Here is a 15,249-nt window from a genome sequence, read left to right as displayed (position 1 = left end):
CTGCGCAGATTTGCGGCTTTTTACCGTGAAACGTTGTCAGAGATAAATATCGGTCAGTGAGATGTAGGTGTAAATAAAGTATATCTTGTCTTTTCTTATTTTTCACCAGTGATGGCTAAGATGATAATTATCATTTGATCAACAAGACAGACCAATCTAAGGTCGGGCAACGCATCATGTTTTTATAGTTTTGGTAATAAATCTTCCTGTCGAAGCTGTTTTCTCCAGGAATCGCCTGTTTTGGATCTTTTGCCGGCCGGACTCACCTGTTTCGGGCTTTCCAGGTGTGGACTCCTGCAGCGCGCTGACGTCACCAGCGGCTCCCTATAAAGAGCGCGTCCTGGCCGCCGGGAGTCCGTGGTCGCCATGGCTCAGGTTCGCTCTCTGCATGTGTCTATCGGCATGATAACCATCTCCGGAGGTAAGTCTCATTTACATCAGGTGCTCAGGTGTAGATGGGGAATTCATCTGTCTCCCGTTTTGCTGCTTTCATTCTGTCTCCAGATGACGCCCTTGTTGGGGTGAATATGGTGTCTGGCGGAAAAATAAAATAGAATAAAATACAACTTTCGGAGTTTGGTAACAATTATTCCAGAACTAAAAATGATCTAAATCTACATTTGCCATATAAAGGAAAACAAAATGAAACCTTAAAAATATCATTTTAGACAGTGACGTAGAATGGGTTGGATTCTACTCTGCTTTTAATGGCTCAATTTAATTTTTGACAGGTTTATTTTTGCCGTGTGTATTATACCGACAGAAGACTCCAGACATTAAGGTGTTTCTTCTGACTTATGCAGGTTCTCTCCTGCTTCTGGTTCACAACTATGCCAGCTCCCCTGAAAAAGCCTTCATCCCCAACACCGCGCTGGGAATCCTGCTCCTCATCATTGCAGTTCTATTAGCTTATGCAGGTTTGGTTTCTGTCAGCTATTTGTTTTTCATCATTTCAATAAATGTGCAAAAAATTATGTTCCCTTTCCTCTCCGAGCGCAGGTATCCGTCGCAGTCTGTCCCACGGCCGGCTGTTTGCTACCCTGTGTCTGACCCTCTCGGCCCTGTGGTGTGGTTCTGGTCTGGTGTACATCCTAGCGGGTCAAAATGTGCTGCAACCTTTAGAGTTGAGGTCTGCTCTGATCCCAGGCCTGGCTGCATTTACCTTAGCTCTGCTCATCATCGGCAGTGTTGCAGTGATAGAAAAGAAAACAGTCCTGTTCCTAATTGCTGTAGGCATTAGCTTAGCGTGTGCCCATCAGATCGCCGGTCTGGTGGCTGCAGGGTTTGGACAGTCTGCCACAGCGGCCAACTACCTTCTTGTCTGTCTGCTGGGCGTTTACTTTGGGTTTGGAAGGCTGCTGTCCACTATCACTCATGGCAAAGTGGTGCCTCCAGGAACAAGCCGACAGAGCAAAACTGGGGTGAAAACAGAGCAGAACCAGGGGTGCAGTGACGTGGCGTCAGTAGGTCTGGTAATGAACTTGCTGTCCGCTTCCATCTTAGCCTGTCCATTACTGGGCGTGGTCCCCACGCTGTTTGTAGGGCACGTCCCCTGGCTGTGGACGGCTGGAGTCTTTCAGCTCGGGGCCTGTGTCCTCCTCTACAGAGCCATGGACACACTAGGCGCCACTTTTTATGGCTTTGCTGCGTTGCTGAAGTTTGCTGAGGGCTACAGCGCCCTTCTAACTTTCTACGGTATCCAAACTGACTCCCCGGTTCCCTTCCCGGTGGTTTTCTCCCTGCTTTTCTTCACCTTGGCTCTCTTTAGTTTCCAGAAGAGTTTTCTAGAGGGACTCTACCACTTGTTTTTTGTTGCTTATTGTATTGCACTTGCGGTCGAGCCTCAAGGCTTCTTCCAAGCAGGCACACAAGGTGTGCAGGGAGCCATATTTGTAGTTTCTGCTGGTATGCTTTCACTTACTGCATACAACATGGTCTCTACTAGCATGGTTCCCACAGGGTCAGGCTATTTCAAGGCGTTAGTGTCCAGGCTGCAGAAGATTACTCTCAGAGCCCAGGATAAAGAGCAGCATTCACCTTACCTGGGCTATTCCAAGTATGCAGATGCAGAGGTGTTGGGCCACGCCTGCAGTGTGCTGGCTGCTTTCGCCATGACGGCCACGTTAGGTGACAGGAACCCCCTGTCTGTGTTGGTTCTACCCTGGGTGGTGGTCGCCGGAGGAGCACTCCAGCTGTTGTGCGGTTCTGTTGCATTCTCTCGCGGTAAATCATTGGAGAGCACAGTTTTTATCCTCTACGGGATGATGTGGACAGTGTGGGGGCTGACGCGATACGCCGGCCTGTACGGTGAAACCAGAGGCTTGAACCTGGCAGTCGGGATCATTGGCTTCATACTGTTTAATAGTTTAGTGATTGTCGCAGCCATGTTTCTAAACCTGGCCTGGTTTGCTTATGCGCTCACCTTTCAACTGATCCTCATCAGCTTCCTCCTGGATGCTTTGGGTGTTCTGCCGTTTGGTTACGACATCGGCGTCACCATCCTCTTTGGTGTAGTCAGTTTTTATTGTTTCCTGGCACACCTTTTCAACAGCACTTTCCAGGTGCCACAGATACCCCTGGGGAAGCCTTTAATTAAGCTGAGTGGGATAGGGGGGGGTTCAAAGGTCTGTCCTCATCTTCCGGCCCGAAAGGCCTCGTCCGTGCAGCAAATCGCAGGTGAGAATCAGCTTCGACCGGACAGTAAAAATAGACGAATAGAAAAAAGAATCAATTCTCTTTTAACATTGGCAGAAATCATGAAAAATGGCGGCATATGTGGAATGCCCACCGACACCGTCTATGTGCTGGTGGCTGCTTGCAACAGGCCTGAAGCAGTCGTCAAAGCTTACAAGTGAGACTCTGTTTTCATGATGATGATGCAAATGTCATCATTGGACCATGCAGACTCTTCTTCTGTTTGTAACTTCAGCGTGAAGAAGGCGGCGCAGGACCGACCCATGTCCATGTGGATCTCCTCCATCAAGCAGCTGGAGCCGGTGCGGCACCTTCTGAGCCCTCTGCTCCTGGACTTCATGGAGGCTGCATGGCCATCCTCCATTAGCATGGTCATCCCCAGAGGTAGCCTGGGCACTTTTGTGTTCTTGTACGACTTCTAGGTGTTTTCGGGTGCATGAACGTAGTCTCACACAGGGCCGTGGATGGACATCTTTGGCTTGGGGGACGCTGCCAAGCACATAGGGACTCCACAAAGCATTGCTATCAGGAACCCAGACTGCACTGTGGCCACATACCTCATCAGTCAGGTGAGAAGAAATAGAGGTAACAGTCGAACGATCATCAGATTCAACACTACAGAAAGTCTTGGTGATGGTATGAAGACACTGCTTCTTCTGCAGGTGGGCCCAATTGCTGTAACCTCGGCAAACCCCACAGGCGAAGCAGACACAACTCACCACAACCAGGTTTATGCCAAACTCGGCAACAAGGTGAGGGGAATGTTTGTCATAATGATCATTTTTCAGTGTGGGCTCCAGCTGCATTACTCTTGGTCAGGTGGACGGAGTGTTGTGTGATGGGGCCTCCCCAGAGAACATTGCGTCCACGGTGGTTGACTGTACGAAGATCGAAACGGGCCACATTGGTTTCTTCAGAGTGGGAATTATTCCTAAAACAAAGGTGATCTCTTTTTCTCTTTTTGATCACGCTCAGTGTCAGTTTGGTGTCACCCTGCAACTGAAGCTGTTGGCTCCTGTATTTGTGTTTTAAAGGTGCTTAAAATCTTCGAGGAAGTTCAAAGGAGGCACCAACAGGGGCAGACAAATCCTGCTTTTGAGTATGATCTAGTTCTGCCGTCCACACAAAGGGAGGCAAATCCAGCAAACAAGGCCTGAATCAGAAAATACCACAATTTCACCTGCACCAAGACCGAAAGGCTCAGAAGACAAACAAAACCTCTCAGCAGGTTTCACATTTACATAAAGTCATATCACTAAACCAACGTTAAGGGTTTTGTGGCCTGGGTAATTGTTATTCACTTGACTATTGGGTTATGTAACATCCCAAAATGATAATGTATATATTTCGGTGTATATCTAGTTTGTAATTGTATTTTAATTACACGTTGGGTTATTTATAAGCTGTGAATGAATTCTGCTATATAACTGAATGTGTTTGCAGTATTTTATTGTCTTTTATTCTGGGGGACAAAAGATCTCAATGTATTATGATTATTTTTTGTTTTTAATAAGACAAAGATTTTTTTGTTGAATGAAATGAATTGAACTGAATGAGACAAATTAAGACTAAGACATTTTGATATTTCTCAGGGCTCCCTTTGACAAACAGTGCCATTAATTCTGGAGAAAATGCACTCCCGTGCGGTCATTTACTGGCATGGCACTTATCTTCTGTTTGTCAGTTTGCACTTACATATTCTATGTCAGAGGTTTATCTTTAATATAATAAGAATATAATGTTCGAGATCTAAGAATTGGGGTTAAAAGAATTAAGGTTTGGCTTTTATTGCATTTGAATTTCTCCAAATTGACTCAAATCGTGTCAAAACACCGGCGTATATTCAGATTTTACTCCCAAATATCACAAATATTCATGAAGTTCACGAAAAAAATGGATCATTAAAAAGGAAATATTTCAAAAACAAAAACTGATTAGGCCATTGCCACCCATCGGCTGCCAAACAATCTGAATAGGCAGAGTCCCTGTGGGGTCATCCTAATTTCTTCGTCATCGTACTCATCATCCATGCTGTAATCACGCAGTTGACGCTGGCAATTGCGACGAAGACGACGGGCGGATTTGCTGGCCTTTGGAGGCTTGGGATCAACTACAACACATATTATAAAAGTCTGTTAGTGTTCAGAATTTTCTACCTTCCTGTGACTTGCATTCATTTCACAACAAAGCCAGATACTTACATTTCAGAGTCCAGACCGGCTGGTCTTCGTCGGATTGCCACAGTTCTTCAGTGTGTTCGCCTGTTCAGAAACACCATCATCACCATCGTCATGATCATCACCATCTTCTCTATTGCTTTCACATGTGAATTATGGGTTAATTTCTTCTCACCAGAGTCTGGTGGCTGGCCGCCGTGGGCCTCACTGCTCGGACAGTTCTGGTGTTGCAAGCTGCTGTTTAATGTCGCGTGGGCCCTTTGCTCGCTGGGACCAGCACATTTCGTTGGGTGACCGTCATCGGCTTCAGTCTGACAGCCCTTATCCTCGGTCTCTGGTTGTGCACGGCACTGCTCCTTCTAAATGGCCAGGCAGAGGAAGACATGGATCACATGTGTTTGACAGCTGTCAAAGCCAGCACTTTCACATCTGCTTGTGCAATTCTTCGTGAGACCTATGTGGAGCGTACGCTCTGATCACTCACCTGCAGTCTGACTGTTGGTTCTTCTGACCAGAAGATCTGCACGAGCATTTCTATGGTGCAGAAAGTGTTTGTGTTCTTGTTTCTGATGGACCCTGATTTAACAAACTCCTGGAATCCATCCTTGTATTCAATCAGATACCACTGGGAAAAGTGTAAGAAAGGAAGCTTTTTTATTACCATCCCTCTGAAAATGAATAATTATCAGTCAAGCTGAATTATTTTTTGTGCTTTTTTTAAAAATAATCCACTCCAGCTTCTGAGTAAGGACTTCTGATTCTGCAGCAACATCTGAATTACCTCTCCTATAATCATTTTGATCCGTGCCTGCCACCAGCCAAATGGTTCCTGATCACTGAGCCTGGAGAAAACCTGTGAGACAATGGACATGAAAACTGGTAAACTACAACTACCAGACCTGAGTTAATTGAATCATCAGTTATACTGGTAGTTCAAATCTCCACCTCATCTCCAACAACCACGTTAGAGGAAAAATTTGGAGGAGGCAGCCGCACAGAGTCACAATATACCTCAACTTCCTCCTGTGGACTACAGATTATACAGTATATGTCAATAATCAAAACTGATAATACATCAATACACTCCAGAGGTTTAAGATGTATAAAGAAAAAACATTATACTGAGATCATTTCTAAATTTAGCAGCGCCTCACCTCGTAGAAGGCGCTGTTCAGCCCTTTTACTTCAACGTTGACTTGAACCATGTTAGAGCTTGTTTCTTTTGTTTGTCTCTTAGCTGATTTTTGTTTAACTAATGTTTAAATGTTAACTTCTGGAGCTTTGCTGCTAAGGCTCTGACCCTTATTAAACAAATTTACTTTGATCTTTAACCTTTCAAAAGGTGCTTTGAATACTCTTCCTCTCGCTCACCTTTGTCCCCTGCTGCTAATGTATTGCGTCAGTTCCATTCTTCTCAATCGTTCGCTAGTTGCACTGTGCACGGGATGTTGTCTTCACTTTACTTTACTTAATATTGAACACTTGGTGTGTTGTATTCACTTTACTTAAAATTCGAACACTTGGGACATTGTAGTCACCTGATAACAACAGTGAGAAACTATCCATATTGTGGGGTCACATACACCCGGCTTAGTCAGTCGGAGGTCACCAAAATTAACATAGAGTCGGTGTGCAATTACGCAAAAACGATGTGGGACTCCGTAGCATTCTCTGGTCCCCTCCCCAATCTGGCCAGCAAAGAGATGTTTAGCCGCATGTCATCGCTTCGTCGCTGGCTATCACGGTGGTGCCCCGATAACCAGGTGGCCTTTATAGACAATTGGAGCACCTTTGGGGAAAAACTGGTCTGATTAGGAGAGACGGTGTCCATCCCACACGGGATGGTGCCTCTCTCATTTCTATTAATTTGGCTAATTTTATTAGACCCAAACTGACCTGACAATCCAGGGTCCAGACCAGGATGCAGAGTTGTAGTCTTACACACCTCTCTGCTGCTTCCATAGAACCCTCATCCACCAATAATAATATATTTAACACTATAGAGGTAGTCTCTGTTCCACAGTTAAAAGTTCACCAAGCACAGAGCAGGGGAGCAGTCAATCACCATAATCTTATTAAAATTAATACAAAAGCACAAATTGGAGAAACTAATATCACAATGAAGTGTGGACTGTTAAATATTAGATCTCTTCTGTGTAAATCCCTGTTCGTACACGACCTGATAGCGGATCATCACATTGATTTATTTTGTCTTACTGAGACCTGGCTTCAGGAGGAGTATGTTAGCTTAAATGAATCTACTCCTCCTACCCATCTTAATTATCATATTCCTCCTGTTACTGGTCGGGGAGGGGGAGTGGCAGCAATCTATCACTCCAAGTTATTAATTAATCCTAGACCAAAACATGGCTTCAGTTCATTTGAAAGCCTGACTCTTGGCATCACCCGTCTGAACTGGAAGGCAGAAAAGCCACTTCTGTTTGTAGTTGTATATCGGCCCCCTGCTGGGCCACATTCAGAGTTCCTGTCCGAGTTCTCTGATTTCTTATCTGACTTGGTCCTTAGAAGGGACAAAGTCATTATCATTGGAGACTTTAATATCCATGTAGACGTTGTAAATGGCAGCTTTAGAAATGGCTTCATTTCATTACTTGAGTCAGTTGGTTTCCTCCAGCAGATAAACCAACCAACTCATAACTTCAACCACACCCTAGATCTAGTTCTGACTTATGGTGTTGAGGTAGAACATGTGTCAGTGTTCCCTCAGAACCCCCTCCTGTCAGACCATTCTTTGATCACTTTCACATTTATGATTAAGGATTCTTCTATGCTCAGAACAAAGTCTTACTATAGCAGATGTCTTTCAGATAATGCTGTAGCTAAGTTTAAGGATGTGATCCCTGTGCTAATCCCAGGACCACCATGATCTGGTTCTGCCGTCCACACAAAGGGAGGCAAATCCAGCAAACAAGGCCTGAATCAGAAAATACCACAATTGCACCTGCACCAAGACCGAAAGACTCAGAAGACAAACAAAACCTCTCAGCAGGTTTCACATTTACATAAAGTCCATCCATCCATTCTCTACCGCTTATCCGGGGTCGGGTTGCAGGGGCAGCAGCCTAAGGAGAGAAGCCCAGACTTCCTTTTCCCCAGCTACCTCCTCTAGCTCATCCGGAGGGATCCCCAGGCGTTCCCAGACCAGTCGAGAGACATAGTCTCTCCAACGTGTCCTGGGTCTTCCCGGGGGTCTCCTACTGGAGGGACATGCCCTGAACACCTCACCAGGGAGGCGTCCAGGGGGCATCCTAACTAGATGCCCAAGCCACCTCATCTGGCTCCTCTCAACGCGGAGGAGCAGCGACTCTACTCCGAGCTCCTCCCGGATGGCAGAGCTTCTCACCCTATCTCTAAGGGAGAGCCCAGCCACCCTACGGAGGAAGCTCATTTCAGCCACTTGTACCCGTGATCTTGTTCTTTCGGTCATTACCCAAAGCTCATGACCATAGGTGAGGGTAGATCGACCGGTAAATCGAGAGCTTCGTCTTTCGGCTCAGCTCTCTCTTCACCACTACGGACCGGTGCAGAGTCCGCATTACTGCGGACGCCGCACCGATCCGCCTGTCGATCTCCCGCTCCATTCTTCCCTCACTCGTGAACAAGACCCCGAGGTACTTGAACTCCTCCACTTGGGGCAGGATCTCCTCCTTGACCCGGAGAAGGCACTCCACCTTTTTCCGGTTGAGAACCATGGCCTCGGATTTGGAGGTGCTGATTTTCATCCCAGCCGCTTCACATGCGGCAGCGAACCGATCCAGTGTTATTGGAGGTCACGGGCCGATGACGCCAACAGGACCACATCATCCGCAAAAAGCAGAGACCCGATCCTGAGGTCACCAAACCGGACCCCCTCAACACCATGACTGCACCTAGAAATTCTGTCCATAAAAATTATGAACAGAATCGGTGACAAAGGGCAGCCCTGGCGGAGACCAACCCTCACCGGAAACGAGTTCGACTTACTGCCAGCAATTCGGACCAAACTCACCCATACTCTCGGAGAACCCCCCACAGGATCCCCCGAGGGACACGGTCGAATGCCTTCTCCAAGTCCACAAAACACATGTGGACTGGTTGGGCAAACTCCCATGCACCCTCGAAGACCCTATTGAGGGTGTAGAGCTGGTCCACTGTTCCACGCCCAGGACGAAAACCACATTGTTCCTCCTGAATCCGAGGTTCAACTATCCGGCGGACCCTCCTCTCCAGTACCCCTGAATAGACCTTACCAGGGAGGCTGAGGAGTGTGATCCCCCTATAATTGAACACACCCTCCGGTCCCCCTTCTTAAAAAGAGGGACTACCACCCCGGTCTGCCAATCCAGCGGCACTGCCCCCGATGTCCACGCGATGTTGCAGAGTCGAGTCATATTTACATAAAGTCATATCGCTAAACCAACGTTGACTACCACTTGACTATTGGGTTATGTAACATCCCAAAATGATAATGTATATATTTCGGTGTATATCTAGTTTGTAATTGTATTTTAATTACACGTTGGGTTATTTATAAGCTGTGAATGAATTCTGCTATATAACTGAATGTGTTTGCAGTATTTTATTGTCTTTTATTCTGGGGGACAAAAGATCTCAATGTACTATGATTATTTTTTGTTTTTAATAAGACAAAGATTATTTTGTTGAATGAAATGAATTGAACTGAAAGAAACAAATTAAGACTAAGACATTTTGATATTTCTCAGGGCTCCCTTTGACAAACAGTGCCATTAATTCTGGAGAAAATGCACTCCCGTGCGGTCATTTACTGGCATGGCACTTATCTTCTGTTTGTCAGTTTGCGCTGAAATATTCTATGTCAGAGGTTTATCTTTAATATAATAAGAATATAATGTTCGAGATCTAAGAATTGGGGTTAAAAGAATTAAGGTTTGGCTTTTATTGCATTTGAATTTCTCCAAATTGACTCAAATCATCACAAAAGACCGGAGTATATTCAGATTTTATTCACAAATATCACAAATATTCATGAAGTTCAGGAAAAAAAATGGATCATTAAAAAGGAAATACAGTGATCCCTCGCTATATCGCGTTTCATCTTTCACGGCTTCGCTGCTTCACGGATTTTTTTTTTGCGAGTCGTTCGTTGCAGTTCTCAAATATAATCGAAGGTGGCATATCCGTTTATAAAAATCTTCTTGCTCAGAAAAAGAAAGAGCGCCAACAACTACCCATAACAATGTTCTTCTCTGGGAGAAAGACTCCTGCGCCTCCAGTAGAAACAGACGCTCCAGCGGAGCGGAGTCAGGACGAAGAGGCACAGCTGGGACTGGGAAATACGCGAGTGACAATGTTTCCAACCTTGTATTACTATATTAAAATTATTGTTTGAAACAAATTTTGGGCTTTAAAACAGGTTTTGATTTTTGGTTTCATTCTATAGTTCAGTATTGCATTGTAAAATACAAATAAAAAATAAAGCTGACTACTTCACGGATTTCACTTTTCGCGTGTTAGTTTTGGAACACAACTCCCGCGATAAACGAGGGATCACTGTATTCCAAAAAGAAAAACTGATTAGGCCATTGCCACCCATCGACTGCCAAACAATCGGAATAGGCAGAGTCCCTGTGGGGTCATCCTAATTTCTTCGTCATCGTACTCATCATCCATGCTGTAATCACGCAGTTGACGCTGGCCGTTGCGACGACGACGACGGGCGGATTTGCTGGCCTTTGGAGGCTTGGGATCAACTAGAACACATTTTATAAAAGTCTGTTAGTGTTCAGAATTTTCTACCTTCCTGTGACTTGCATTCATTTCACAACAAAGACAGATACTTACATTTCAGAGTCCAGACTGGCTGGTCTTCGTCAGATTGCCACAATTCTTCAGTGTGTTCGCCTGTTCAGAAACACCATCATCGCCATCGTCATGATGATCATCATCTTCTCTATTGCTTTCACATGTGAATTATGGGTTCATTTATTCTCACCGGAGTCTGGTGGCTGGCCGCCGTTGGCCATACTGCTCGGACAGTTCTGGTGTTGCAAGCTGCTATTGAATGTGGCGTGGGCCCTTTGATCGCTGGGACCAGAACATTTTGTTGGGTGAGCGTCATCGGTTTCAGTCTGACAGCCCTTATCCTCGGTCTCTGGTTGTGCATGGCACTGCTCCTTCTAAATGGCCAGGCAGAGGAAGACATGGATCACATGTGGTTGACAGCTGTGAAAGCCAGCACTTTAACATCTGCTTGTGCACTTCTTCGTGAGACCTATGTGGAGCGTACGCTCTGAGCGCTCACCTGCAGTCTGACTGTTGGTTCTTCTGACCAGAAGATCTGCACGAGCATTTCTATGGTGCAGAAAGTGTTCGTGTTCTTATTTCTGATGGACCCTGATTTGACAAATTCCTGGAATCCATCCTTGTATTCAATCAGGTACCACTGGGAAAAGTGTAAGAAAGGAAGCTTTTTTATTACCATCCCTCTGAAAATGAATAATTATCAGTTAAGCTGAATTATTTTTTGTGCTTTTTTTTTAAAAATAATCCACTCCAGCTTCTGAGTAAGGACTTGTGATTCTGCAGCAACATCTGAATTACCTCTCCTATAATCATTGTGATCCATGCCTGCCACCAGCCAAATGGTTCCTGATCACAAAGCCTGGAGAAAACCTGTGAGACAATGGACATAAAAACTGGTAAACTACAACTACCAGACCTGAAGTAATTGAATCATCAGTTATACTGGTAGTTCTCACCTCCACCTCATCTCCAACAGCCACGTTAAAGGAAAAATTTGGAGGAGGCAGCCGCACAGAGTCGCAATACACCTCAACTTCCTCCTGTGGACTATAGATAATATATGTCAATAATCAAAACTAATAATACATCAATACACTCCAGAGGTTTAAGATGTATAAAGAAAAAACATTAAACTTACTTGTTTTCATAAACTACTGCCAGTAGCTTTTCAGAAATGGACTTGATTTGGGCCTAAAGAGAAAGAACCAGTCACAGTATTGACAACATTCAAACACATCGTGGTTAAATAAGTTTAAAATTCTTAACAAGTATTGATCTAACAAGTGTGTGCAATGGCAGCTGTGAGCTAGTGAATATTAAGTATACAGGTGCTTTTGCTGAGATCATCTCTAAATTTAGCAGCGCCTCACCTCGTAGAAGGCGCCGTTCAGCCCTTTTACTTCAACGTTGACTTGAACCATGTTAGAGCTTGTTTCTTTTGTTTGTCTCTTAGCTGATTTTGTTTAACTAATGTTTAAATGTTAACTTCTGGAGCTTTGCTGCTAAGGCTCTGACCCTTATTAAACAAATTTACTTTGATCTTTAACCTTTCAAAAGGTGCTGTGACAAAGGTGCTTTGAATACACAATCACATGAATTATTTCTGTATTTAAAGTTTGACCATCACACCTGTGTAGACCTGTATTAAGCTCAGCGTTGGCGACACCACGGGGAGAAAATGGACACCTTTTTAGGCTCCGTGCGAAGAGCTGGCGGCTGGTATTGCTGCAGTACCATAACCTGACCGATAAGTGGAGCTGATGGAATTTACCACAATGCTTCTATTTCAAACAAAACTGTCCTGTGTCTCCTAATATGTTCCTCTGCAAACTGAACTGAACACACAAACATGTCATAAACCTGCTGGGAAATGTACTTATTCCATAGCAAACTCACTACAAACACAACTCATCCTCAGAGGCAGACGCTGTAATCTCGCATAAGATAATAAAAGGATAATAGAATAATACTGAGAAAGTTTCCATCTTTGCTGTCATATTAGTGACGTTACAATTTTTAAGTTCTGATGAACAGCAAAATGAAGCGTTTGGACTTGCTCAGCTTCGCATTTTAGTGACAGATTAATAAGATCACTGATGATACATTTTGGGAGTGTGTTCTGGTGGGAGATCATTACTAAACACACTTGATACTGAAATAAATGAAGAGTTCAACAACTTTGGATTCAACTTTTAATACATTTGATCAGTATGTCTTGAGAAATGAAAAGTTAAACTGTTTTCTGCCATTTTTGCTCAGAAAAAAACAAAAACGACCACAAAAGATCTGAACAGATGAATGCGTGTCAAAAAAATACGTCTTCATCACACTCTGCACGGTTAGAACTAAATGATCTAAATGGCTCACTTCAACTGGGCTGGTCGTTTTCAACCTGAAACCTCTGACAGTGACTGTCTATGAAGGAAACAATGATTAAATTGCGCGCCTTAAATATAGGTGTCAAGAATGTAAAAAGGGTGTTAGCGAAACAACGTCACTCAGTGGCCAAAGGAAGTACTGCAGTCAGTATCCACATATCTGCTCCTATCCTTGTATAAAAATAATTGATCAACTTTATACGACATTAATTTTCAAATTTCCCCCGATACTTTCACCGTTATTAGTTATCTGCGCTGAAGAAATCCTCTAATTCTGGTTGCAGGTGACCGATTTTCGTCCACTTACATAATGTGAACGTCGAGAGTTCCACTCAAAAAAAAAAATTATAAATATATATATATCTACATATTCCTAAAAACATCAAACTATGGTACCTTAGAATGGTTTCTCTGAAAGTTCCACAGACACCTCCCCACTGTCCGAAGCGCCATCCTCGCCGGGAGAAGAACTAGTTAGTTAACTAGTTATGGACATCTTTGGCTTGGGGGACGCTGCCAAGCACATAGGGACTCCACAAAGCATTGCTATCAGGAACCCAGACTGCACTGTGGCCACATACCTCATCAGTCAGGTGAGAAGAAAAAGAGGTAACAGTCGAACGATCATCAGATTCAACACTGCAAAAAGTCTTTGTGATGGTATGAAGACACTGCTTCTTCTGCACGTGGGCCCAATTGCTGTAACCTCGGCAAAACCCACAGGCGAAGCAGACACAACTCACCACAACCAACTTTATGCCAAACTCGGCAACAAGGTGAGGGGAATGTTTGTCATACTGATCATTTTTCAGTGTGGGCTCCAGCGGCATTACTCTTGGTCAGGTGGATGGAGTTTGTGTGATGGGGCCTCCCCAGAGAACATTACGTTTTACATAAAGTCATATCAATAAACCAACGTTAAGGGTTTTGTGGCCTGGGTAATTGTTATTCACTTGACTATTGGCTTATGTAACATCCCAAAATGATAATGTATATATTTCGGTGTATATCTAGTTTGTAATTGTGTTGCAATTACATGTTGGGTTATTTATAAGCTGTGAATGAATTCTGCTATATAACTGAATGTGTTTGCAGTATTTTATTGTCTTTTATTCTGGGGGACAAAAGATCTCAATGTACTATGATTGTTTTTTTGTTTTTAATAAGACAAAGATCATTTTGTTGAATGAAATGAATTGAACTGAATGAGCCAAATTAAGACTAAGACATTTTGATATTTCTCAGGGCTCCCTTTGACGAACAGTGCCATTAATTCTGGAGAAAGTGCGCCACTTTCCGGTCATTTACTGGCATGGCACTTATCTTCTGTTTGTCAGTTTGCGCTGAAATATTCTATGTCAGAGGTTTATCTTTAATATAATAAGAATATAATGTTCGAGATCTAAGAATTGGGGTTAAAAGAATTAAGGTTTGGCTTTTATTGCATTTGAATTTCTCCAAATTGACTCAAATCATCACAAAAGACCGGAGTATATTCAGATTTTATTCACAAATATCACAAATATTCATGAAGTTCAGGGAAAAAAATGGATCATTAAAAAGGAAATACAGTGATCCCTCGCTATATCGCGTTTCATCTTTCACGGCTTCGCTGCTTCACGGATTTTTTTTTGCGAGTCGTTCGTTGCAGTTCTCAAATATAATCGAAGGTGGCATATCCGTTTATAAAAATCTTCTTGCTCAGAAAAAGAAAGAGCGCCAACAACTACCCATAACAATGTTCTTCTCTGGGAGAAAGACTCCTGCGCCTCCAGTAGAAACAGACGCTCCAGCGGAGCGGAGTCAGGACGAAGAGGCACAGCTGGGACTGGGAAATACGCGAGTGACAATGTTTCCAACCTTGTATTACTATATTAAAATTATTGTTTTAAACAAATTTTGGGCTTTAAAACAGGTTTTGAATTTTGGTTTCATTCTATAGTTCAGTATTGCATTGGAAAATACAAATAAAAAATAAAGCTGACTACTTCACGGATTTCACTTTTCGCGTGTTAGTTTTGGAACACAACTCCCGCGATAAACGAGGGATCACTGTATTCCAAAAAGAAAAACTGATTAGGCCATTGCCACCCATCGGCTGCCAAACAATCGGAATAGGCAGAGTCCCTGTGGGGTCATCCTAATTTCTTCGTCATCGTACTCATCATCCATGCTGTAATCACGCAGTTGACGCTGGCCGTTGCGACGACGACGAC

The 15,249-nt window shown here is 43.8% G+C and overlaps 1 protein-coding gene across 1 annotated transcript; it reads left to right on the top strand.

The window, feature by feature from the left end:
- The first annotated feature begins 84 nt into the window (after positions 1 to 84).
- Positions 85 to 4,133, top strand: LOC115252491 (uncharacterized). Its single transcript, XM_029847817.1, has 9 exons — positions 85 to 421; positions 804 to 917; positions 1,000 to 2,676; positions 2,752 to 2,851; positions 2,930 to 3,078; positions 3,151 to 3,263; positions 3,357 to 3,446; positions 3,514 to 3,636; positions 3,729 to 4,133. The coding sequence occupies exons 1-9, from the start codon at positions 367 to 369 to the stop codon at positions 3,849 to 3,851; spliced, it is 2,544 nt and encodes an 847-aa protein (XP_029703677.1). The 5' UTR covers positions 85 to 366; the 3' UTR covers positions 3,852 to 4,133.
- The last annotated feature ends 11,116 nt before the right edge of the window (positions 4,134 to 15,249 follow it).

This window comes from Takifugu rubripes, chromosome 14 (assembly GCF_901000725.2).
Source record: "Takifugu rubripes chromosome 14, fTakRub1.2, whole genome shotgun sequence".
Lineage (NCBI taxonomy): Eukaryota > Metazoa > Chordata > Actinopteri > Tetraodontiformes > Tetraodontidae > Takifugu > Takifugu rubripes.
This window is presented reverse-complemented; position numbering and strand designations above follow the sequence as displayed.